General features: G+C 40.0%; 1 protein-coding gene across 1 annotated transcript in view; it reads right to left on the bottom strand.

The window, feature by feature from the left end:
- Frem2 (FRAS1 related extracellular matrix 2) overlaps window positions 1-27,804 on the bottom strand; it is a 172,771-nt gene that overhangs the window by 48,604 nt on the left and 96,363 nt on the right. Inside the window, exons 5-6 of the mRNA XM_047554183.1 lie at window positions 25,995-26,120; window positions 24,459-24,710 (exon numbers count right to left, since the gene is read on the bottom strand). Of these exons, the coding sequence (XP_047410139.1) occupies window positions 24,459-24,710; window positions 25,995-26,120 (378 nt within the window). The remainder of the gene's footprint in view (window positions 1-24,458; window positions 24,711-25,994; window positions 26,121-27,804) is intronic.

Below are 27,804 nucleotides of genomic sequence, written 5' to 3'. Positions count from 1 at the left end.
TGGATTTTTGCAAAGATAATAGACATATAATTAAATTTAAGGTTATGAGTACAATTATTTTAGAGGACTACTTAAAATACTGTATTTAGTCAATGCTATATCTATTTTACAAGACAAAAGCAAAGACAAAATTTGCAGAGGAGCAACTTTTTGAGAATGAATCACTGTTGGAAAGTAGCCAAATTGTTTGATGTGGGCAAATACATTTTTTCCTAAATCTGTGTACTCCAAGTATATCTTTCAGTTTCTAGACACCATTGATGTGACTTGTTTCATCAAAAAAGGAATGAGTTCTATGCTCAATTAACAGGTGAAATTAACACAAAGAATATAAAATCTAAAAGAAAAAGAGACTGTTTTCCACTAACATCTCCATTCCTTTATTACCCTACTAGCATCTGGGGTCTCCTTATGCTATCCTACAAAGAACATAAGGGGACCCCAGATGCTATTTTATGTAATAGTGTTTGTTTTTCTCTACTATCAACAATAAATATTCACCTTTAGTATAATACCAAAAGTGAGGAATAGTGATAAATGGTTAAGAATGATCTCCACAGTCTCAGCATATTAGACTTAAGAAAAAAATATTACAGAACAGAAAATCCCTGATCTCCTGTTAACAGGTTCTGGCATCTTTACCAGCTTGCTGCAGTATTTCACGGTATTAAGGACAAGTATGCTGTCTAGGGAAATGAATAGTCAATGCACTTTAAAAAATCATTACCTCAGAGTCCCAAGGTCTTGCAAAGTTTGTAGCTTTCCATTCTTAGATATAACCTACTTCCAGCTAATGACTGCAGACAAAGACTGTCTTCTCCCACTTCTCACATGCACTTTTCAAATGAATCATTCACACAACCCTCTCATCCATTAGACGGATCTCCTGGAAGGCAGGAATCATGTCTTGTTCATCCGTGAACCCTAACTAAAAAGCATGAAGCTGGTGCATACAGTTCATCAAAAAATAGGTGGGGACATAAACTATGACTGCTCACTGCTTCCAAGTTGTCTAATCAAAAGCAATTATTTAGGTTTTAGGTTCATCTTGCATGTGAGAACACACCAATTAACAGCATAGCTAATGCAATACCAATAACATTATTATTAAGTATTATTACATTATAATGTAGCATAGTATAACAATAGCTATATTTCTTGAGTGTTGGCCTCTGCAAGTAATATCAAGATCTCTAGAATCTTGTTATGAGCCTTTAGGGCTCATAACAAGATCACACAGTTAGCATGTGGCAGGATTGTAATGTAAGACACTAAAGCTGTAAAATTTGTGTCTTTTTTCATTAAATAGCACTTTCTTTGAAAACAGTTAAATACCTATATAGTTTTAGATGTGTAGTTTTTTAGATTATTTCAGGAAGTGTAATGAGAGTGAGCTTGAAGGAAAAGGGAGAAACACTATAGTCTAGGTAAGAGAAAATAAGAATGTGTTACAGAGGTCAGTATTCCTAAGTTGTGAGAAATTTCTTAATTTAAAAACAAGGGTGTACCATCACAGGAAGAGGAAAAGAGCATGAGATAGCACTTTAGGCTTATTCTCTCTGTACCTTTAAAATGATCACTCCCTCCAGATCACCTGTCAGAAGCTATACATGTACATGTTTGTCCCTGCTGACCAAAGTGAATTGTGCAAGATTTTGGAATCAACAGAAACTTTGACATCAGACTGATTTATTTGGGAATCCCAACAGCTGAAGGAAGAAAAGCTGCAACTAGTAAGGTGTTAAACACAATCTGTGTGAGGTCTCAGGAACAACAACATGAGGTTAACACTCAAAAAGCAAATAATCTTGACTACAGACTGCTTAACAATTGACACTTGAAATGTGCCTGCAGGCAGCAAAAGAAGGGACTCCAGAATGGACAGTTAAAGCTACTTATTTCTAGGTAAAAGAAGTGTGCTCCCTTTTGGTCTAAATCCTTCCTTGGTAGTGAGAGTTGCTGTTGAGAAGCCAACAGTTCTGCTGCACTTCTTCCTAGTGCAGGAAGGGAAATCATTGTCCTCCAAGTCAGGGGTGCCAGTCCCTTTGTGGTCACTGTGAAATGCCTGACATTGGGAGACCCAAAGTATGGGGGGTCTTGACCTTCTTGTGTGCAGTATGGAGACGATCCAGCTGGGCTGTGTGAAGTCTGATGACTGAGTTTCAGGTCTCTTCTCACTCTTTTGCCTCTCATTGATTCATCTTTCAGCATCAGTAGGCACTGGTTGGCAGTCATCTCTCATGTAATTCATTCAGGCTTACTTTTTGCAGTCTTTAATGGAAGGAAAAATAGTTGCTTCCTCTCCAGGAAAAAACAGAATTCGGAAACCATTCTTGTCTTATAGATTGTTTGTAAAAAGGGAAACCATAAACCAAGATGATAAAAACTTAGGCATTATGATTTTCATATGACTTCTTATATTTGGAGAAAAGGCCCTTGGTAATATACCTGGCCCTTAAGCTACTACCTTGTTTAATCATTTCAGTGATTTCATTTAATTTCTAACTGCTTACATTATTAATCATTTAATTTTCAGAAAATAAAAACTAACATTTAAAAATGAAAATATAAAGCCTTATTACCACCTAGGGTGAAGCAAGCAGCAGTAAGTTAAGGCAGAGCCTTGTGAGTCAAATGGTTAATAGGCAGCTCAAAGAGGAGGCTGGGTAATGGAATTGGACAGCTCAATGGATGGTTTTTATGGGGAAACTTAAAAGCCAATTTGAGGCTATTAGTGTTCAGATAAATATAGTGTCACTACGAAGCTATTTAGTACTTCTCCCCTAACAGCTGCACGTAGGCTGGAGGAGGCAGAGGTTTCTAGAGCAATGATGGTGCCTCTCTGCTGCCTTTAGGTGGCAAGCCCACCAATGGTTTTCAGAGAAAGACCTAGGAAAATTCAAGTAAGCTGCAAAGAACACATCTTGTTCTTGGAAGTATTGATGTTTTGTAAACACAATAAATGAGATAAGTAAAGCTCTATTTTTTTAATCTCAATTTTATTATAAAAACAGTAAGTAATAGTAAGAATATTAAGAAAGGGAAACCTGGTCACCTGCCTACTTCCATGCATCGATCACCTATTTATTGGACACCTCTTAAGGGTCGGGCACTTGTTCCATGCTGGGAATACTAATAGAGAAAAGAGCTTGTTTTTAAAGAACTATTGAAAAATAAAAACCAAACATGCCACTGCACAGTTTTCCTGGCAATAATAACAATGGCAACTCAACATATTGGTGTTCCAAATGCTTTGCATATGTTAATTCTTCTTCTTCATAACAGTCCTACAAAATAGGTGCTTTTAAATGGAAATTGTGGCACAGGAGGGTCTTCTTTTACTTGAATAAAAGCTTGAAATCTTCTATCCATTATCTTTGTGTTCTCAACTCCCATTGATTGTGAAATTCACTGAGATATGACTTCATCCTCCAAAGCACTCCAGAATTCCTCTTCCCAAGATGATCAGTGCCCTTCTCTTTGCAAAATCCAACTGCATATTGCAGATTTGTCTTTGTTTCTGCAGAGCTTAGTGCTGTGGTCTACACCTTTCTTCTTGCACCTTTATCCCTTTGCTTCTGTGATACCACTTTCCCCGAGCTCTTCTCTCATCTCTTTAATTTCTTCCCTGACCAATAATTGTGCTTTCTTTTAAAAGAAAAATATGAAGATGACCATAACATAAAACCATTATTATTAACAGTTGGATTCTGAGACATTAATGTGAGTTAGAAGGGTGAGGAGGTAGAGTTGGGTATTTTTCCAGGCATGGAAAGCAGTGCAGATGTGGAAACAGACTGAGTAGACAGTCTTGAATGTTTGGGGACTGCACAGTTTGGTGTGGTGTGCTGGGCTCTGCTGTTTGGGGAAGGAGATGGGGTGAATGGCCATTCAGGCTGCTGTGGTTGGAACCTTGTCTTATAAGTTAACAGTTGAGAGGTGAGCTCAGTTTTAAGAAAGGGAAGGAATATGATGAAATGCTCATGTAGGGGTCTTGGAGGATAAGCAGTCTGGGGAGGAGGGGAGTTGGGCAAACCAGAAGTAGAGAGACTAGCTAGACAAATGTAGGAATCTAGGCAAGACTTGAAGCTGGCTTGGCTCAGATGGTGGCAGTTCAGATGGGGGAGGAAAGTGAGGATATAATGTGCTGTGATAGTTTGGATATGGAATGTCCTCCAAAAGCTCATGTGTTGCAAGCATGGTCCCCAATGCAGCAAGGTTCAGAGGTGAGGCTATTGGGTAATGATTATATTATGAGGGCTTTGACATCATTAGTGGATTAATCCATTTGATGGACTTGATGAATTAATCCACTAATAGCTGGACAGACTTTTGGAAGGTAGGACCAAATTGGAGGAAGTAGGTCACTGGGGGTGCGCCTTGGAAGTGCTTGTCTTCTCTCCACTTCCTTCTCCTCTCTTATTCTCTCTCTGCTTCTCAGCTGCCATGAACTTAGAAACTTCCTTCACTGGATGCTTCTGCCATGATGTGCTGCCTCACCTCAGGCCCAGAGCAATGGAGTCAGTCTACTATGGACTGAGACCTCTGAAACTGTGAGTCAAAATAAAATTTTCCTCTGCTAAATTGTTCTTGCAAGTATTTGGATCACAGGGATGAAAAGTTGACTAACATGCAGAGACATAAAGGAGCTAGAATAAGGATTTGGGATGGGGGATGAAAGAAAGGAGTCTAGCACTAACAGAAGCATTCACCAAGATCAGAAATAAAGGAGGAAAACCAGGGTAGAGTGAGGACTAACTACTCTTCCCTATTTGTAGCTCTCCTACCTGATTTACTTTGATTTCTTTCAGAATTGAAGGTTCTGAGTCCTTGGTAACTTTGTATACCTACATCATTTTTATTTTACTGTTTAAGAAGAAAAAGAAGACAAAAACAATTCTCATCCACAGCTACCTTACTGGTCTTCTGTAATTATAACACAAGAGTTTGCTGGAGTCCCCCTCTTCATAGAAATGTCAAGGGATATAATGTTTTGAACACAGTAATGAAGCTTCCTCAGAGAATTAATCAAACATCTCCTGCTAATGGAGGATTTGTCCTCGTAGTATATGAAGTAAATTCAGTACCTATTACTATCTAGAGGTACTGACATTTTAAAGAACTTCAAAATGTTTATTCTGGATGAATGTCAGTGAAAATAAGCAGGTTAGATTTGTTGGAAGGACAGGGATATCCCCTGGAGAGTGGGTGCAAATCTCTTACCTCTCAACCCTGTTGTGTGGAATGCATAGTATTGCTCCATGTACTGAGATGGAGACCAGGCACACAGGTGTAAAGCCAGCACATTGGCCATTTCTAATTTTACCTCATATTTACAGGGTCTTCTTGCAGTACTGGGGCTGTGAGGACTGTGACTTTGGTGTTTTAGTTTTTAAGTTAACTTTTTTTTTTTTTTTTTAAACTTTCCCTGGTAGTGTGTTCCTAACCCCACTCAATAATTGTGATTCTTAAAAGATAAATTTAAAAAATACCCCAAGCCCCCCAAACAGAATGAGCTCCTTGCTGGCATTTTGACCCACAGATCTCTAGCTTTTTGGTTGCTTCCTGTGAAACTGATTGCTTTTGAAATACCCTCAGGGAAATTTAAGGTGAGATCTATTTTCTCTTTCAGGCTAGAAGGTGTAAGAAGGAAGTTCTTTTTATTTTTTTTCCACAATATCTATATTCTTGTTTTTTAAAAACAGTATTCACTAGTGAAGAGCTACGCCGCTTTTATTTCTTTTCACGGGGACTTCTGATCTGTGCTGGGATGTCACTCAACCCAAATGGTGCAGTTATCTTTACAAGAGAGAGACTTTCACAGCCTCAGGGGACATGTAATAATGCTCATCAATTTACAAGCTACCAATTTGAATGACCCTATCTCATAAATTTCTGGTGTGTGGGACAGCCGGCTTCCTGGAACCCAAGACCAAGTTGCATGACCTCTGAATGCCCCATCCATCATATGTGGGACCTGGCCTTATAATTTGCTATATTGCATCTGTTTGTCTATCTCCTTGTTCAAATCCTCTAAAACTGAGCTAATCTTATTCACCATGGTACCTGTTTTAGTCAGTTATTTTGTTGCTGTGACTAAATGATCTGACCAGCACAATTACAGAGGAGGAGGAGTTAATTTGAGGGCTCACAGTTTCAGAGGTCTTAGTCCATAGAAGGCCGGCTCCATTCCTTGGGGCTTGAGGTAAGGCAGAACATCATGGCGGAAGAGCATGGCATAGGGAAGCAGCTCACATCATCAGGAACCAGAGTCTCCACTCTCCAGATACAAAATATATACCCCCAAACCATGCTCCAATTCTAATCTCCTCTGGCCACACCCTACCACTTCGATTAACACTATTAATCCCTATTAGGGGACTAAATCACTGATGGGGTTAAAATTCTGACAAACCAATCATTTCTCCTCTGAACCTTTTTGCATTGTCTCACACATGAGCTTTTGGGGGACACCTCACATCCAAATCATAACAGTACCCTTAGCGACTTAGGGTGTGCCCACCATACTACTTAGTTGGGGCCTAGCCAATATGTGGAGTGAAGGTTGGAGAAATCCTGCTACCCTAGCACAGCATCTTGGACAATTGAAATATTCAACAAGTATTTTAAATTAATAAATGACTGAATGTAGAGGATCTCTTGATATCCATGGGGGATTGGTTCCAGGCCTTCCTTGGATACAAAAATTTGCAGATGCTCAAGTCCTCATATAAAATGGACTAGTGTTTGCACATGACCTAAGCACATCTTTCCATAGGCTACTTAATACCTAATGCAACACTTAATACCTAATACAATGTTAACTCTATGTAAATAGTTGCTATACTGTATTGTTCAGTGATTCATGACAAGAAAAACTAATCTGTGCATGTTCAGTACAGATATAATCTTTCTCCAATATTTTTAATCTGTGGATAGTTGACTCTGCAGAGTCAGAACCCACGGTTATGGAGGGCTGAAGGTATATTGCTTCAGTTACACAAGTCATGTTTCTTAGAGAAAAGATGAAGCGATGCTTTATTTCTCCAGAAATTTGAAGGGAAAATTTTGTCCATAATTTTAAGTCCTTCACATTGTTACAAGTGACCTAAAGAAAGGAGGCATTTTTAGTTTTAGCTAAATCTCATAATTCCAACATAGATTATTATTGTGTTTATTTGTAGCATGATGTAGTTCCCCAGTTGTATCAAGTGGTGTTACCTCTGTACCTTACTGTGCAATCTTCTATCTCTGTTGGTCATTGTCAAGGTTCTCTGTATCATTCTAAGGAATACTTAGGTCACTTACAAAAGCAGTATATATAAGATTTATAGACAAAGAATAAAGGAAGAAGAGAAGATTTGAACATTTGGTTCAGTGGCACAGAACGAAGACCTGCTTCTCAGGGAAAATACTAAGACCTGTTTCTCACGGAAGGTAGAATCTATCTGTCAAAGAAAGGAAGAATGACAGAGAGTAGTTAGAGAACTACTTCGGATTTTATAAGGATACAAGCTAACATGTTTTCATGACTCTACAGTGACCTTGGTGTGTCACCAGTAACAGAAAATACTGATTCCAAAAACTTTTTAATTTTTTCATTTTAATATCATAAATGGAGATGCTGCTAACTGTTTAAAAATGGACATTATGAGCACATGTTTTCAACAATAGGTCACAGATGCATAGTGCATTGTTTGGACTTGCTAAATAAGTAATCATAGCCCAGTAAGTCCCCTGTAGCATTTCGTAGACTCTGGCCATTCTTGCATCACTGCTGCATACAGGCCAAGATTCTGAAGCAGCTTTCAGACAAGCTGCAGCTTTTGGCTTATCATTTTGTTTTATATATTTTATGATTTCAAAAATAGGATTCATCAGACCCCTGTTGCTGGCAAATAATTAGAACTTTCTAATGCTACCAATAATATTTTTAAGAGAAGATCTTTTAAACATATTCAATCTTTCATGCATTTTATTCACTTGGTTTTTATTATTAATTTTTCAGTAGTTTTAAGATTCTTAAATTGCTTATAGATTCTGAAGTCTAGTGTCTTAAACTGGCTTCTCAGATGTCTGTGATTTTTATCACTAAAATGGAATTTGTCCATGACCAAGTTCTTGAGGTTTCTATCAATGTTCAATGATCTGCTTCCAGAGTTTTAGTGAGAATAAATCAGCACTATTTATCCTTTGATGTCTAAAAGATACATGGCCAGATTTCACTCTCCTGTTTGGAAGAGATGAGAATCAGGCAGATAGTGTTACTATGAAAAAGACAAAGCAAACACAAGATGGTATTTAACCTGAAGAACCTGACAAGAGAGGGAGGCAGTTCAATCCTTCAGAAAGGCAGCCACTCCTCCTGGGCGGCTTGCTAAATGATGTGGAAAAAGCAATGCTGCTCCTTGTCCAACCAAAGGAGCAGACTACATAAATAAGCTCCTAATGATCCTGGCGGAATTATAATTGCTAAAAAGTGAACTAGAATAGCTCATTTACAAATTATCCCAAGATCTGTAACATTTTAATTACTCTAGGATAATATTCAGGTTCCATATTCATGTGAAAGTATATGTAGCTTGTTTCATCTTGTGAGGCTTTCTGTTAGGATGTCTAATAACATCTTTTGAGTATTACACTGTAGAATCAGAAGGCAGCTGTTTTCGTTAAATAAACATAGGGCCTACATAATAAGAGGTGGGTTGCAGAGGTTAATGGCACTGATGGTGTAAACTGGCTACATACTTAGCAGCTGTTTGCCCTGGGACTAGCTACCTGACCACTCACAGATGATGAAATCAAGGCATAACCCAACTTGCTCATAATATATGTGTGTGCTTGGGCATGTTGGTTAAAATGAAATAACTCAAGTAAATGGCCACGTGGGTGCTCATGATAGCTATGATTACATGAAATATATGTTGTCTAGGTGGCCCTGAAAAATAGACATGAGTTCATTTTATACTGTGAATGGCACAGTCCTATTCAGTATCTTAACCTTGAACAAACCCAGCCGACCACATGCCGACAGATGTACACTCCAAGGATTTGAGAGCTCATGTCTGGGTGAACTAACTGCCCCTGCATCGTGGCTCAGCTCCCTGTGCTCACTTTCCTGTGGGCAAGAAGGTCATTGTTCAGGGTAAATTATACAAAACGGTTAGTTGTTCTCATAATGAACTCTGGAGTCTTTGCCTTTTCTGGTAATGGTGATGAAGCGTTTTCTTGTGACTAGCAGGGGAGATTCAAGTGGCTGCTTGCCAGGCCTGCACGTGTGTGCTGTGGAACAAAGTTCCTGATGCCTCTCCTGGGGTGAGCAGAGCATTCTATAAACAGTGTCAGGAAAACCAGGGGAGTCTCAACAGGTAGCACAGCAGCAAGGTTCCCTGTGGAGGTTGAATCAAGGTGATACTCATCGTGAATGACCCTTTTCTAGCAAAATATATATATATTTTAAGTTATTGATGGACCTTTATTTTACTTATTTATTTATATGCAGTGCCAAGAATCAAACCCAGTGCCTCACACATGCTAGGCAAGCACTCTACCACTGAGCCACACCCCCAGCCCTCTAGCACTTTCTGATCCTTGATCTTTTGCCTTGATTTTACTTGGTGTGCCCCTTCCCCTACCCCTCATGAAATCATTCCTCCTTACTGGCTGCTCTGCTGGGCTCTGAATCTATGTCCAGAATTAAATAGAGAGGGCTAGGAATTAGGACTTTGAGGGGCCACAGGTTCTCCAAAGGTCAAATCTGGAGAAATCTCTCTTCTCTGGACACTTCTGCTCACATTTAGTAGAAGACTTCCCCATTTTCACCAGTGTTTTCTCTCATGTAAAAATGAATGAATACTGTGATTTTGCATCCCCCCTCTTCAAATCACTAAAAAAAAAAAAAAAAAAAAAACATGAAATGATTCTATCAGAAAGAGGTCTAAATTTAACTGAAAGGATTTACGAAATGAGGGAATGATACCTTGCTAATTTGGTTTTAGTTATATTTAAAGGAAGCAACATTTATAGATAGTTTGTTTAAATGGTCTGAAAATAGACTCATATTTGACAACTGCAATGATGTACTTTACCCTGCATATTTCTGTAGTTTTTTGTTATATAATGATGGATAATAACCATTGCAATAACATTGTGTATACTCGGTATCTCCCAATCCCAGTCAATATATGTGGAATTTAAAAATTTCCATTAAATAACTTGCTTTCTCTTTGCCATGAGCTTTATAATCATATTTAGTACAATTATTCTGAATAAATGTTGTTTCCTTTCTAAAAAAAAATAAATATCCTCAAATAACTTTTTATTATTCTGCTTCACATACTTCATTTAATATAAATGTCTATGAAATTCTAGAGCATCGTAACTTAACTCCCATCACCCTCTCTCCTCTTCCTTGTAGTTCCCATGTCCCCTCCTGATTGCAACTACCACCACTGGAAACGTGATTTAGAATTCTCACACCACAACTTGTGCGGTTCTGTATTAACACTGCCTTTTGCCAGTCCCACCGACGCTTCCTACAGGAAGCTCAACCTCAGTATGTTTAAAAGGAACTTATCTTCTTCCAACTTCCTTTCCCTTCATGGGGGATACATGAGCCTTCCATGTATAAACATTTTGGACATGCATTGAAAAAAATTCCTCTCCTTTCTCTTTCCTACTTGAGGTCCTGGTCCTGTCAGATTTTTCTTAACAGTGGATCATTTCCTGTCCAGTCTCAACTCCTTACCTTAAGCTTTCAATTCCTTATTTGGTTCCACTTTCGGTTCACTTACATTACTGTGCAAGTGGTAACCTTCAAACCCTGCTCTGATTATTTCACCCTCTTGTATCAAATAAATTCAGGCCTCCTTATTCATTCAAGCCACCCACAAAGTCAGTCCTGTTTTCCATCCTGTACTGCCAAGGAGTCTTATCTTTCTTTTGTTTAACTCATTTTTAAAGTGATTTCAAACAGATCATGTTGTATGGTCTTCCCCAAATTTCTGTAAGCATGAGATGATTTGTTCATGCTTCAAATGAGGAAAGGAAGATGGACAAGGAAGGTGGACTGGTCAAAAAGAAACCTCAGTTGGCCAAAAATTACTGCCTAGCCAGGGCACAGTAGAGTACACCTGTAATCCCAGTGGCTTGGGAGGCTGAGGCAGGAGGATGGCAAATTCAAAGCCAGCTTCAGCGATTTAGCAAGGCACTGAACAATTCGGTGAGACCCTGTCTCTAAAAAAAAAAAATACAAAAAAAAGGGGGGGCTTGGGGATGTGGCTCAGTGGTTGAGTGACCCTGGGTTCAATCCCCAGAATAAAATTTTAAAAAATCATTGCCTGGAAGATAGCAAAAATGATCCATAACCCAGGACTCCTAATGCCCAAGCCAAGCAGCTGGACACTGAACCTTTCTTTTAAAAGGCAGCCTGTCCAAATGGGACTGCCCACTGCTCCCAGCAGCCTTTCTTTTGCTCATGCAATCTCAGAATAATTGGTCTTATTCTCTATTCATCTAAGTCCTTTTCATCTTTTAAAGGTTCCATCCATTCCTCTCCTGACTCATAGTGACTCATAGAGTGACTGCTTTTAATCACTCGCTGCCATCTTAGTTCCTTTCATTGTTTCAAATTCTGATTGAAATAAATTATTCTCATTTAACCTTTTATATACTTATTTTTTCCTCTCAAATAGCTTTTCAGTCTTATGAGATCCTGACCTACATCCTAAGTGTGTCTGTGTTTCCTACTTATCCTACTCATTATACTTAGTAGGTGGACAACAAAAATTTGTGACAAAGGGATGCGATCTCAGAATAGATTTTTCTAAATGGTGAGACATTGCCCATAGACTGTTTATTTTGGTTCTAAAGAATGTAGTATCTATATCACTATATCTAGTATCCTTCCCATATGGAGAAACTGGATAATTTCTCTTAGTCTCCCCTTCTGTGCCTTCATGGGCCAGAAACTCCCAAATGTCCTTTGGTATTTACTGAGTCCTTGGCACCATCAACACTATTAGTCTATTAATGGCTGTAATGCATTAGTATTCTGAGCATTTAGAAATTTGTTTTTCCATTTCTTGATTTTTAATATTTTCTACCTTAGGCAGACTAAATACCGAATGAAAGTTTGTTTGATCAAGTTGTGGTTTTAATTGAATCTGCCCATTTCTTAAAATGATGGGCCTGGCATTCCTTCATCAGAGCTAACATTAATGCAAATCATTGCATTCAAGAGGAAAAAGATGGTGAGTAGGTCTTTTAGCTTTGCACAAATGAATTAAAAAATGCTTCACCCACACACCACCCCATGATGTATTTTTCTAACACTAGAAACGTTTTCTTCTCTAAGCTACTCCTGCTGTTGAGAGAGCTTTTCTGATGTCAGTAAGCTTCTGAATGGCACTGAACTGAGGTACGTTTACCACAGGGCTCACCATGTCGCCTTTTACACGTTCCTGGCTTCTATCAGGCATGGTCATTGTTCCAGGGTGGTCAAGGAAGACAGCCACTTTAGCAAAACCCCCTGTGGCCTTCACACAAAGGCAGAGAAAGAATTTAGCTTGAATGTGCCTTAATTAACTTCCAAAGACTGACAGCAAAGATTAGTGAAATATTTTTGGTGCTGCCTTAAGGAACTAATATTGTGGTATTAAGCTATGAACTTACTGAAATACTGAGGACTGAAGACATGGAAGCAGAATGTTTAGAATATCAGCACAGAAAGCACTCTGCACATTAGGCATGCTGTTCTCCAAACACAATGAAAAATTCCTCTCGTTTCTTAAAGGCCTAACAGGTTTTATCAAGACATATCTCTGTACTTCGAGAGTCCCTGTTTTACTTGCCCACAGTTAACTTGGCACAGAGAGAAAACACTGGGTTCTGATGGAGATTTTTAGACACGTGCACCTAAGAGGAGCCACTAACAGTCCATGGCTGGGTCCTTGGCTCTGCAGGCAAAGAAATGTCACTTTATAATTTTACGAACTTCGCAGAGTCAAATTTTTAAAAATTCAGATTGCTCTATTACACAAAGTAACAAGGGATTTATTTCTTTAGTTAGGGAACAGTTCGTGTGTTTCTCATAAGTTTTACCTATTACCATAGAAACACAGAGATCACGGCAAAGGCGTAGAAAAGGCAAGAGGGACTCTTCATTCAGGCCGGGTAACAGCTTGAGTGTTCTCCCTATTCCAATTGCATAATTTTCTGCGACTAGAAAATCAGCCCACTCTCGGAAACATCTTCCTCTTGACAAATGTTGACCTATAATTGGACTTTTTTTTTTTTTAGATTCTAGGCTAATTTGGACCCTTTGGTTATGCCTTTAAGTATTACGTATGTTTTAACCCCCTTAAATACATCCAGGATTCATTATAGCCCAGTGGTGAAACACTTAGAATCCAAGTTTAATAGACTTGTATTAAGGACCTATATCCAACATTTTACAGCATCTTAAGCAATTTTCTGATACTTTATAGCTAGCATTGTTCTTTTTCACTTATAAACTTTGTACATTATAGGTAGAAACATCACCATAAAATATCAAAAATTGAAAACAATATAGGTACAATTAGTATAACCATTTTAAATTTATGGAAACTGAAACTTAATTCATAAAACTTGAAATTAATAAGACATGAAGTTTTTCAACAAAGCAGATTCCTTTATCATAAACTCTGGGTATAACTTACCTAGTATTTAAAAGTTAGTGATGTATTTACATGTGAAGAAAAAATAATCTCCCCATAGGCTAGTTAAAAGCTTTTAGTAAGCAAGAGGAATATGACAATGACCCAGTTGTCACATGCTAGATGTTTCAGATTTAGGAACATCTCATAACACTCTGACATGGAAAGGTGTTTGATCCTTAGATTCTTTTTTTCTACTGGGATTGAGCCCAGGTCTCACACCTGCTGGGCAAGAGCTCTACCACTGAGCTGCACCCCAGTCTGATCCTTGGACTCTTCTCAGTTTCTTCTTTGCAGAGATTGTCACACTCTCAATAAGGACAGGCGTCTCTCCTATTTATTACTTCCATTCTCTGCTTAGCATTCATGAAATTCATTCATTTTTTTTTTCTTTCAACACTTTCTACCGGTACATGATAGCTGTGCATAATGATGGGATTTGTTGTTACATATTTGTCCATACACACAAAATAACAATAGACTTGGCCAATATCACTCCCCAGCATCTTTTTTCTTTTAAATTGAGAATCATAAAATTTGTTCGTGGGGTAAGTCATGTGAGGAGCATTTTTGCGTATTTTCTTAAACAATCTTGTTATGGTTTGGATCGTAAGCGTTCCCCAAAGGTCAAGTACTAAAAAGGTTTGGTGACCAGCCTGTGACCCTACTGAAAGGTGGTATAAACTTTGTGATGTGCAGACCTAGTGGAAGGAAGTTGGGACACTGGTTGTGTCCTTTGGAGGGATCCTGGGTGTCTCAGACCCTTCTCCTTTCCCTCTCTGCTTCCTGGTTACTATGAGGTGAGCAGCTTTGCTCCACCACGTGCTCCCTGCCATGATATCCTGCATCACCACAGGCTCAAAAGCAATGTACCCAGATGACCATGGACTGAAACCTCTGAAACTGTGAACCAAAATCAATCTTTCCTCCTTCTAGGTTGATTTTCTCAGGTGTTTTGTGACAGCAATGTAAAGCTGACTGACACAAACCAGTGACTTTTATTATTAACAGAGAGAAACTGTAACATAGTACTTCACCTAGCCCAGAACTCCTGATCTCCAGACCCATATCTTCTGTCGGGGTTTCCGGGACCCCCAGCCTTGGGCATGGTCAAGATGGCGCCTGACGCTGAGCCAAAAGCGGCCAGCTATACAGTAAACAACCAGCGAATTCCAATGATTGGCTAGTTAACGATGTGATTAGAGCATGCCCCCCTCGTGTACCTATCCTATGCTTGCAGCTGTCCGCGTTTACCTCGTGTACTCTCCCCTGATTGGTTGAAGTGCATATAAGCCTGGTGGGTGGGAGAGTAGGGGGGCGGAGGCTGAAGCTGAGCTGGAAGCTGGGAGTGCGTGGAAGCTGGGAGTAAGAAGAAGCCGAGAGAAGGGAAGCTGGGAGTGCGCGGAAGCTGGGAGTAAGGGAAGTGTAGGAGAGGGACTGTGCATAATAAACTTCCAAAGCTTCAGACATTTGTCGTGTCTCTCTCTGCGGCCAGAGGGAGCGCGATAACTGGTGCCGAAACCCGGGAAGATGAAGGCCTTATAAAGAAAACAAGGTAAGATACCTAAAAAATCTTTTTTATATACAAGTTAAAACCGGTTATAAAAAAGTTAAAGGGTGTCAGGATGCGCCATCGGCGGTCCTGGGGACGCGCGGAATGCGGTCCAGTTAAAAGGTTTCGGGATACGCCATCAGCGGTCCTGACGCGTAGAACGCGGGTTAAAAAGTATCGGGATGCGCCATCAGCGGTCCTGACGCGTGGAACGCGGGTTAAAAGGTAGCGGGATACGCCATCAGCGGTCCTGACGCGTGGAACGCGGGCTAATTAAAGTGAAAGTAGAAACACGTTTGAAGCGGTCCAATTAGGGTGTAGGTAGTACGTGAAAAGCCGATATAAAAATTCTAATGCACACTTGATAGTTTTCCTTTCAGTAATCTCCTTGCTCCTGGCAGCTAGGCCACTGTTTGATTTTGTAACTGCCATAATTAAAGCTATTCAAATTAGTAACAATGGGGTCTGAAATGTCTAAATTCAGAATGCAGCAACCCCTCAGGGAGCTATTAAAAAACCATGGAACGCCATTAAAGGAAAAAACAGCTAAAGTATTTCTTGATACTGTGGAAAGGATTTCCCCTTGGTTTTTGGATGAGGGCCTTTTGAATACCCTACAGTGGGAACAGCTGGGGAAGGACCTTCGTATAGCGGATAGGCAAAACCCTTTGCCAGTAGGCACTATGGCTATTTGGTCTCTTATTAAATCCTGTCTGCAAGATAAAAACAAAAAACCTTCACTCAATGAGCCTTTAGCTGAGGGAAGACAGGTTTTGGAAGAAATAAAAGAGGAACGTTCATATCTTTCTCAAAATTCAGAAAAAGGAACTAATTCAGATGAGGAACTATCGGAAGGGGAATTATCGGGAGAGGAACTGGAAAAAAGAGTACAAAGATTAAGACTAGATAAAAAGCCCCCTCTAGTGCCCGTGTTGCCTAGTGCACCTCCCATAAATAGGGAACCCCCTCATGAAGCGTCCGGTTTTGGATTACGCTCAGAATGGAGTCATCTTGGATCTGTAGCGTATCCTGTTTTTGAGGATGCTCAAAATCAAAGATTCCACCAACCCTTAGACTTTAAAATAGTGAAACAGTTAAAAGAAGCAGTTAGCACATATGGTCCTCAGTCAGCTTTTACTATAGCCTTAGTAGATACCTTGACATCATTAAACTTAGTGCCCCAGGACTGGACTAATCTTGCTAGGGCCGCTCTGTCTGGGGGACAGTACCTTATGTGGAAAACATCATGGCAAGAAATATCTACGGATACCGCCCACCGAAATGCAGCAGCGGGGAATCCCCAAGTCAATAGGGACATGCTTATGGGCGTAGGACCTTATGAAACCCTTCAGGCACAGCTTAATTATCATCCAGCAGTCTATGCGCAAATTGCCGTGGCTGCAACCAAGGCCTGGAAAACATTACAAGGAGCAGGAGATTTGCAGGGCCAGTTGTCAAAGGTAACTCAAGGGAATAGTGAGCCCTATGCGGATTTTGTCGATAGGCTAATTCAAACAGCATCACGCATCTTCGGAGATGCAGAGCAAGCCATGCCCCTAGTAAAACAGTTGGCTTACGAACAAGCTAACAGGTGGTGTAGGGAGGCCATAAGACCATGGAGAAACAAAGACTTGTCTGCCTACTTAAAAGTGTGTAGAGATGTAAATGATACTTCGGCGCAGAGCAGTGCCTTTGTAGCAGCCATAGACAGACAAACCACCTTGTTGTCTGCTGCACTTGCACAAGCCCAGGGGAGGTTCCCTTCAAGAACTAATAAAGAGTCTTTAGGATCATGTTTTGTGTGTGGACAGAAGGGACATCTAAAAGCCACTTGTCCAAACAAAAGGCCACCCTTTGCCCGGGGTGGGAACATCTATACAAAGAATAACCTGGGAACCGGACCTGGGCTATGTCCAAGATGCAGAAGAGGAAGTCATTGGAATAGTGCCTGTCAGCCTATTAGAGATAGGGAGGATAATTTCCTAGGGTTGAATCCTAAACTTCAAAAAAACGGGAGACAGGGCCCTCCCCGGGGCCCGCAACAAATATACGGGGTAATTCAACAAGTTCCCCGACGGTGGTATCCTCCCACAGAGAAGGGGAGCGTAGAGCCACCTCAGGAAGTGCCGGATTGGACATCTGTGCCACCTCCAGACTCATACTAACCCCAGATATGGGGGTGCAGATGATTGATACTGATTGGCATGAAAAAATCCCACAGAACAGTGTAGGACTATTACTAGGTAGAGGTTCCTCAACACTAAAAGGACTTATAGTACACCCAGGGGTTATTGATCCTGATTTCACTGGACAAATAAAAGCCTTGGTCTCTTCACCAAGAGGAATTACGGTCATCTCTCCAGGGGATCGCATTGCACAAATGCTTATATTGCCCAGTCAACATTCTTTGTGGCCCAGTAAAAATACAAATAAAAGACAAGGAGGTTTTGGATCAACAGGAACCACTTTAATAAACCTTACTATGGATATGGGACAGAGGCCCCTCCTAAAATTAAAAGTGGGAAATATGGAATTTACAGGTTTATTAGATACGGGAGCAGACAAAAGTATTATTAGCGCAATGGTCTGGCCAAAGCACTGGCCATTGATCACAGCAGCTCAGAGCTTGAGAGGCTTAGGAGTAGTAGACAGCCCCAATCAAAGTGCTTCCTCATTATCGTGGAAAGATACAGAGGGACACACAGGAATATTTCAGCCATATGTCTGTAATGTTCCTATTAGCCTATGGGGACGAGACGTCCTGCAGCAAATGGATATGAAACTCACCACTGATCAGACTTACCAAGGGACTCCTGTAAGAAATATGTTACAAAATATGAACTATGATGATAAAAAAGGATTAGGAAGACATAGTCAAGGATCTACCCAACCACTGCCTTTACTTCCACCAAAAAATGATTCTCATGGATTGGGTTTTTCCTAGGGGCCACTGATAAACCATCAATCCCTATAATATGGAAAGATGATAAGCCTCGCTGGATTCCACAGTGGCCCCTAACAAAAGAGAAGCTAGAGGCAGCTCATAAGTTAGTACAAGAGCAGGTACAAGCAGGTCATTTACAACATTCTACTTCTCCTTGGAATACTCCAATATTCTTAACAAAGAAAAAATCAGGAAAATGGAGGTTATTACATGATTTAAGAGCCATAAACGAACAAATGTACCCTATGGGACCCATCCAATGTGGACTCCCTCTTGTCACTGCACTACCAAAAAATTGGCCTACTATCATTCTGGATTTAAAAGATTGCTTTTTCTCTATACCCTTACACAAAAATGATTGTTGGAGATTTGCTTTTACTTTGCCCTCTCTTAATCACACTCAGCCTGACCAGAGATTCGAATGGACCGTGTTGCCTCAAGGTATGGCTAACAGTCCTACTATATGTCAAATATACGTAGATAAAGCGTTAACAACTACTAGACAAAAGTTTAAGAGATTGTTGATTTATCATTATATGGATGACATACTTATTTGCCATCCAGAAAAAGAAGTTTTGTTAGAAGCATTACAATTTATAACTCAAGCATTAGAAAAGAGAGGACTAACGATAGCCCCTGAAAAATTACAATTAGAGGAGATCCAAGAATATCTGGGTACAAGGCTCACTGCTACTACAGTCAGACCAACAAGGTTGACCATCAGGACAGATCAATTGAATACCTTGAACGATTTTCAGAAACTCTTAGGTGACATTAACTGGATCAGATCCTATTTAAAATTATCCACAGGGGAATTAAAACCTTTATTCGATATATTAAAAGGTAATCCTGACTTGAATTCCCCTAGGAAACTTACTCCTGAAGCACGGATATCCTTACAGCTAGTAGAAAATAGACTTCAGCAGTGTTACGTTGATCGTTGTGATCCTACTCAACCATTAAGTTTAATCATAATCTCAGAGAAGCATACCCCTTTTGGCATAGTTTGGCAAGGAGGACCTCTGCAAAGTATAAATCTCCCTAGCTCTCTGGCTAAAACATTGCAATCATATCCCCAAGCTATTGCTCAGGTAATATTCAAGGGAATAGAATCTTGCATTACTGTTTTTGGAATCCATCCGTCTATTATTATAACTCCTTATTCCACTCAGCAAATTAAATGGCTAATTAATAATGATGATGATTGGTCAGTATTATATTGTTCCACTTCAGCTCAGTTCGATAACCATTATCCCCAACATCCCTGGATTCAATTCTGTAAAAATACTCCCATAGTTTTTCCAAAAGTGACTAGTGTCCAGCCTCTTAAAGACTGTGTAACCATTTTTACTGATGGCTCCAAAAAATGGAGTAGGTGCAGTACTTATCAGTAAACAACTTCACACCATAATAGTTCCACCCAACTCCGCACAGGTTACTGAACTTGCAGCTGTAATAGTAGCCTTTAAATTAGCAGATAATCAGCCATTCAATCTTCTATCCGATAGCTTATATATCGTTAACGCTTTACAGGTTCTTGAAACGGTACCCCATATTTCTTCCATGTCCACGGTAGCTTCTTATTTTACTACACTACAAAACCTTATCCTACAGCGTAAACATCTATTCTATGTAGGACATATTAGAGCTCATTCTAATTTACCAGGACCTTTGGCCAATGCTAATGACTTGGTAGATATGGCCACCAAATCAATTTTTGTTTTTTCCATAGAGGAACAAGCAAAACTCTTTCATGAAAAATTTCATGTAAATTCCACTACTTTGAGCAGAAAATTTCCTATATCTAAATGTATGGCTCGACAAATAGTAAAAAATTGTCAACATTGTGCTCCTTTAATCCCAGTACAATCCTTTGGAGTTAACCCCAGGGGACTGCTGCCTGGTCATATTTGGCAGATGGATGTAACCCATATCTCTGAATTTGGTACTGTTAAGTATGTACATGTGTCAGTAGACACTGCTTCAGGGGTCATTATGGCTTCCGCTCATTCTGGAGAAAAGGTAAAAGATGTCATTCAACACTGCCTACAAGCATTTGCTGGCTGGGGCATACCTAAAGTTATTAAAACAGATAATGGTCCTGCTTATACTTCCAAAAGCTTCTGGTTGTTTTTACAAACATTTAACATCCAATCAGTCACTGGCATCCCCTATAATCCTCAGGGACAGGGCATTGTGGAAAGAGCACATCTTACTTTAAAAAATTGTCTAAATAAACAAAAAGGGGGAATAGGAGCCTCCTACAAGTCTCCTAAAGATAAACTTAACTTAGTTCTTTTCATTCTAAATTTCTTAACTTTGGATAGGGACGGCTATTCTGCAGCTGATCGACATTATAATCCCCATAATACTCCTCAAGTATGGGCAAAATGGAAAGATATCCTGACAGGTTGTTGGAAAGGACCGGATCCAGTCCTTCGTTGGGTCCGAGGGTCTGTTTGTATTTTCCCACAGGATCAACAGACTCCAGTCTGGATTCCAGAAAGGCTAATCAGAGTTTTACAGCATGCAAGTGATGCTGCTCCTCCTCGCAATGGCGAGCCTGAGCCTTCCTCCAATAACAAAAACTCAGACGGAAGGGCAAACCCGGAACCTATGGGCCATTGTTAGCCTGGCCATATTTTTCACTTCTAACTAACACATTTTTTATCCTTCCTTTTCTAGTTTTTCACCAATTCCTCTACAAGCCTGTCAATTCTACTGATGATTTTTCAGGTCGTGCTGTTTTTGGTGACAAGGATATCTCTAGCCTTTCTTTGCTTTAACAGGAGGAATTTCTGCACTTTGCCGTTGGAATCATACTAAAAATCAGACCTAGAGTAGAGCAACTCGTTCTGCTGACCCTAGCTGTAATATTGCTTTTCCTCCTATGTCAGCTTGTGTATTTCCTCCCTTTCTATGTTTCTACCAACTAACATTTCTAATAACACCTCTTAACTGTTCACTAACCGTGTGCTATCTCTCACAATACTGGAATGGTTCTTTTGCCACCCGTGCAATTTGCACATTTCTATCTTCCTACCAGTCCTAGTTTCTGTTGCAGATATAGAATTGCCAGTGTTATCATCAAGAAACAGGAGAGGCTTTGACATTGCAACAGCCGTGATCATTGTCATCACAGTCCTTGCAGTAGCAGCATTGACACAACCATAACAACGATCATTTGGCCGAGAATGCAGCTGCAGCCTTGCAGACCATAGAGACTCTATCAGAGAGTGAACTCATTATAAGAACAAGTGGATACCTTGCAAGAACTTTTGGGACTGGGATGCGTTTATTCCTTGAGAGCTGTTTTGTGTTGCCCGTATTGTAACTCCACTGGGATGTATATTGTTTCTGTATTTAATATGGCTATATGGTTTTTCTTCTGTTTATAGATTTGTCAAACAGCGGGCAGGCTTGGGAGCTATGGTGGTACTCCTCTGCCTTGGCCTCCTTCTCTTCATTCATTTTGGCATGCATCTACGAGCTAGCCAATAGAGAGATCAAATTATCTTTCATCAGGCCATGACCGCCCTAAAGGCCGACAGCCCCCCATTAGTATGGCTCTTGATGCTGGACGGGTAGTCAAAGACGGGTAATGAAGGAGGTGGCTGTGTACCAACCTAAGACAGGAGCTGCAGCATGCTCTGCAGACTCTGATGACGGGTAAGGACATATGCTGACCACTCAACCTAAGACAGACACGGTCCCGAGCCTTAGTTTAATAGTAAAGAAGGGGGATATGTCGGGGTTTCCGGGACCCCCAGCCTTGGGCATGGTCAAGATGGCGCCTGACGCTGAGCCAAAAGCGGCCAGCTATACAGTAAACAACCAGCGAATTCCAATGATTGGCTAGTTAACGATGTGATTAGAGCATGCCCCCCTCGTGTACCTATCCTATGCTTGCAGCTGTCCGCGTTGACCTCGTGTACTCTCCCCTGATTGGCTGAAGTGTATATAAGCCTGGTGGGTGGGAGAGTAGGGGGGCGGAGGCTGAAGCTGAGCTGGAAGCTGGGAGTGCGCGGAAGCTGGGAGTAAGAAGAAGCCGAGAGAAGAGAAGCTGGAAGTGCGCGGAAGCTGGGAGTAAGAAGAAGCTGAGAGAAGAGAAGCTGGGAGTGCGCGGAAGCTGGGAGTAAGAGAAGTGTAGGAGAGGGACTGTGCATAATAAACTTCCAAAGCTTCAGACATTTGTCGTGTCTCTCTCTGCGGCCAGAGGGAGCGCGATAATCTTCATTTGTCAACTTGACATCCTATATTTGAAGTCAATCAGGCTCTTCAAAATATCATGCCCTAAATAATTCAGTATTGGTTTCTAATCTGATTCTATTCTTATTCTCCTTCTAAGTGGACGGGACCAACTTTTAATCTAACTGCCCTAGCTAGAAACCAGAGCATCCCTTCAGTCCTTCCTGTTCCTCATCTTTCCTCCTCTAATTGACTACCATGTCACATTCACTCTCACTCGGCACTGTCTCTTGGCTGCTTGCTGGTCTCTGTCCCCCCTCCACAACCACTCTGTTCCAGCTGCTGTTCCCAGCACCTGTGCCCCTCCCACACTCCCTGCCCCCAGATACCACTCTGTTGTACACTAGCCTTGCAAATTTGAGCCTGTCTCTCTCAGCCTCCCTAAATTTTAATTTGGACATCTGTGAAACAGGGATAAAGACATTGCCCCTCTTTCTTGTAAAGATTTAGTGATATATATGTGAAATGGCTTATTTCTGTACCTTTATTTTTTTCCTATGTGCATTCTGTAGCAATCCACACAGAAAAAAAATTTTTGCCAATGAAACAAACTGAATTGAAGTAACCATTAAGTAGACTCTCTATTTTTACATCAAACCTAACTCTGTCAATATAGATTATCAACAGCTGAAGAGCTCTCTGGATAGTAGATAGTCTTTTAGTGTGACTCTTTAGATCTGTTTAGACTGACATTCAAAATATTGGTGCCTTCCCTAATATTGATTCAATTCAAAATAAAATTCCTACACTTGAGTCAAACACAGAATAAAACTTCTTATTAAACTAATACACTAAAGCCAACATTTAAAAATATTATCCATGTAGTTTATTATCTATGGATAAATATCCATTTAGGGGTAGAATCAAGACTTTCTTCCATCTTCTCTTTTATTTTTTTTTTGCGGTGCTGGGGATTGAACCCAGGGCCTTGTTCTTACAAGGCAGGCACTCTACCAACTGAGCTATCTCCTCAGCCCCCCCATCTTCTCTTGATAAAATCATTCCTAATTTATCATTAGTATTTTTAAACCTTTTCAGTAAAGGACATTCTTATATACTTCATGGGGAAATAAAGTACAAGGTAGTACATAGGCTGCAACCCTGTGCTTGGCAGAGTTTAAGCTCAAGTGACCCCTGACCACCTCCACCTCTGACGTTCTCCTTGCCCTGAACTAGCAAAGACCTTTCCTGGTAGATCATTTTCAATTTGCTGAGTTTTAAGATAATTTGTGATTAAAGTCTTTTGACTCTCCTCCCAATAGACTCAACCTTCCTCTTTCAAAGGGGAAAGAAACACAGTCCAGTGCTGAATGGGGTGGAACGATCTGCTCTCTCTGTTTACTGCTCTTTGTGTTCATTATAAGATTATTTATAATCTTTTTCTCTTATTCCCTTTCCTGACAAGAAAATGAAAACTATTTCTTCAACTGGGAGGATTAAGACCCCTTTTTTCCTTTACTTTTCAGAAGGTCTGACTTCCTGGTAAGCTAGTTTCCCAGGGAAGAGTCGTCCAGTGTATCCACCTCTCTTCATCTTTGGTGTCAGGGTTCTTGCCTGGTAGACTTAATTTTCCATTTATTTATTACCTTTCCAGTTATTCATTGAACAGCCTTATCTGATGGATTTCTTTGAAAAAGGGGCTGGAACACTGAGAAGATTAAAGTTATAAAATACAAGCTTTTTAGCAAAACAAAGTGAAATAAATTGGGTTAATTAAAATTGCTTCAGTACTTCACCATGAAATTTTTAAAGTGTAATATCACCTAATGGTAAATGGTATTACAAAAGAAACCCTATGGAGCTTAACAAAAAAAGCAGAACAACAACAACAACAACAAAACCCCAACAACAACAAAAGCTACCACATAGGTGGTTTAGCTCTTTAAAAACATGCAGTCAAAAAGGGGGCCCTATTCACACTATAAAATCAAACTGACAATAAATGTGCATAGTTTTAGACTTCCATGTTTCTATCTAGAAAGCTGTGCTTGACATGTGCAGGCAAATGAGAACTTACCATCATCTTTGTCCGGGAGGATTGTAACCTGAGCTCCTGGGAACTCCGATCCAATTCTCCCACCCATGGGCATGCTCAAGAGGACACGGAACGTCTCCTCTTCTTCATATAAGGAGTCGTCAATGACAACTATCCGACACATTTTCTCCCTTTCGTCTTTGTCAAAGCGAACAACACTGGTATGGTCCTCAGGCCTGGATATGTAATCAGAGTAAGACAACACGGAAGTTGGCACAGTCCCCGTCGCTGTTCCTGGAGGAAGAGAGAAGCCAAGAGGTTTGATGTAGAATGTGTTACAGGGTATTTCCAGAAACCACTGTTTCATAGGCAGTATTTTAAAAATATATATAACACCCCCATAATTGCAATTGCAACTGTGGATGGTTCCATTATCAAGAGTCAACCTCAGGGTGACCTCGAACATTTCCAGTGTTTTCTCTTGTCTTTCCTGTCAATGGACTTTGAGTTCAACATACTATTATAAAATAACAGTCCCTATATTCAAATGCCTGACATCTATTAATCCTCTTAACTGTTGTTTTGGGTTTTACACATTTAGTAACTGAGGTTTATAGAAGTTAAACCATTTACTCTGGAGGTCAGAGCTCAGAGCTAATTCTGAAGACTATTTTTATCATTATTCTATACTGCCTTTAAATTCATATATATATATGTATATATATTCATATATTTAAATATATATATGAATTTAAAGCAGTATGCATATATATATACATACATACATATATATACACACATATGTGTGTGTGTGTGTGTGTGTATATATATATATATATAAATATATATATAAAATGTAATGGAACTCTGCTCAGGTGTCAATGCATATATGACTTTTTCTTTTGCATTCTTAGAAAATCTACTGCTTTAATGGGCTCAGTGGCTCATGCCTATAATACCAGCAAAACAGGAGGCCCAGACAGAAGGATTTTAAGTTCCAGGTCAGCCTCAACAACTCAGTGAGACCTTGTTTCAAAATAGAGGGTTGGGAATGTAGCTCAGTGGTAAAGCACCCCTGGGTTAAATTCCCCAGCGCAAAAAAGAAAATCTACTGCCGTCCCGGAAGGCAGTTAGTATGTTAAAGAATATTATGTATGCATTTTAAGTTTGCATGACATAAATCACCTTTCATAAGGTGCTTATCCATGAGTAAAACAAATATTTTGAAATTGGTTAAAATGAATTTCACACTAGTTTTAAGTTAATTTTCCTTGGGTATACATGTTTCTTTCTTTTTGTTTGTTTTAAAAATAACTCCCTTCAACTTGAAGGACTTGGATAGGCTTCAGTTTCTTGTAATCTGAAAAGACGAGAATTACAGTAAGTGACCATGTGGAGTCAGAAACATCTACAGTGAGCAACAGATTGTTCTGCATGCTCTCAGAGGGTGTCCTCAGAGGACACTTAATTGCCTTTTTTGCAATTAGAAAAACATCAAAACTTCATGGCAAAATGTCCTGGCTCTGTCAGGCTAAAGGCTTATTTACATCATTCGGGCTATTTCCATTTAGTTTGTACCTTGTTGCGTGTAACAGATCACCATGAACTCCTGGCTGACGTCTCCTGTCCTCCTGATGGGAATGAACAGCTCACCCACATCTTCTTCGATGGAGTATTCAGACTGGGGAATGAACACAGTTGATTCTGAAGAGAAAACACAATTAAGGTGCTATGATTTTTGTTTGAACTGTGCAAATTAAAATTTCTCTGGTGATTGATTCTTTTTCCTTTTGTGTATTATTTTAGAGTAATAGTGTGAGGGGTAGGAGGGAGGAGGGGGGAATGTAGTAGTTATAACGTATGCAGGCTCTGGGCCAGTGATGTTTTAAATCTACACAAAACCCAACTTGACTTTTATCTCCAGTTATTGCCCTTTTCTCAATTAATAGTGCTGCTGGCAGAGTTCCTTTAAATCCAACTTTGTTCTCTCGGCAGAGATTCACCCCTTCCCCTGGAGGGGTACAATCTGAGAGGCACGTGACCTCAGTCATCTCCTTCCACCTCTTACCTTATGGGGTAGGTGGGGGGAACTTCAGGCTCCCACAGTTGAAATTATTTGCCCAGACTTTCCCTGGTGGAGTCAGGATTAGAACTGGGCTCTCGTAATGTCTACTCTAATTCTTTGCACTCTAAAAGGATCCTTTTGGATGATTTGTGATTTAAAATATAATAATACATTATTTGACACTTTTAAAAGTAACAGTTCCTTCAGAATTCATAAATCGACTCATTGGCTGCAAGGATGTTTCTGCAGTGTCCTTCTTCCCTTGCAGGTTAACAATGACATGTAGCATATACATTATATGTCTGTAAGTTTATATATATAATAGATTATATTTATGTAAGTTTATGTATGTATGTATTGTAAGTTTCAATGATTCACTTTTAACATAGTTGAAAGGTACATTAAATAATAAAATAGCATAATTAAATTGTTAAAAATTAGTTACTATATAAAATTATAAAAACCATTTAGTTGGGTAGTTTGACATCACAAACCCCAAACAGATACCCTATTATTTGATAGGGAGTCCGTTTCCCTGAAAGTCTCATATCCATATGTACATATAAAATGTTTTAGGACTATTTTTAAAGTCATAAGACCCACTTTGGTGGATAGTTATAAAAGACGCTGGAATAGTGGACAGAGGACTCGAGATCCACTCTTCACCCTGCTCTGTTCCCAGACTAATGGGAAATACATGGAATGTACAACCCTTCACTTTTCAACTTCGGGCTTCCAGGTGGGTCAGTCAAAGAGGAACACAGGAGTGGCCTTGGAGGGCAAGAGCCTAGTGAGTTTGGCAGTTATCCCTCCCCCTCTCAGGTTTCCAGAGCTGGCTGCATGCTCCTCTGGCCCACAGGGGAGGGCAATAGCCCTCACTCATCTTGGGTCACTTTGCTAAACCTGGGGGGTCTACAGACCCTTGCTCTCACTTTGGTAAAAGAATCACAAATTCTGTTCAAATTACTCATTTTGAGCCTATCATTTATTTTCTCCTGGAAATCTGACACACTAATTTTTAAATTTCTCGTATTTTACAAATCTGAATACAAGATTTTATAACTAATTTTTCACTTATCAAACCCTGACAGAGTGACTTCAATTTCACAGGAACTGTGCTAAGCACAGCAGATACAAACGTAAAGAAAAATCCTGCCCTCCTGGAGTTTTCGTTCTAGTTGGGGATGGGGAGGAGAAAGAAAATAAATATATAAAAAGACAAAATATCGCATCAGGGTATGATACGAAGAAACTGAAATGTGTTCGGAGCAGTAGGCATGCTGGGGCTGGGCTATGGGGGTGGAGGGTTCTATGGTACTTAGA

The sequence above is a fragment of the Sciurus carolinensis genome, chromosome 5 (assembly GCF_902686445.1).
Source record: "Sciurus carolinensis chromosome 5, mSciCar1.2, whole genome shotgun sequence".
Classification (NCBI taxonomy): domain Eukaryota; kingdom Metazoa; phylum Chordata; class Mammalia; order Rodentia; family Sciuridae; genus Sciurus; species Sciurus carolinensis.
Note: the sequence above shows the minus strand (reverse complement) of the source record. Positions and strands in the feature narration are given on the sequence as shown.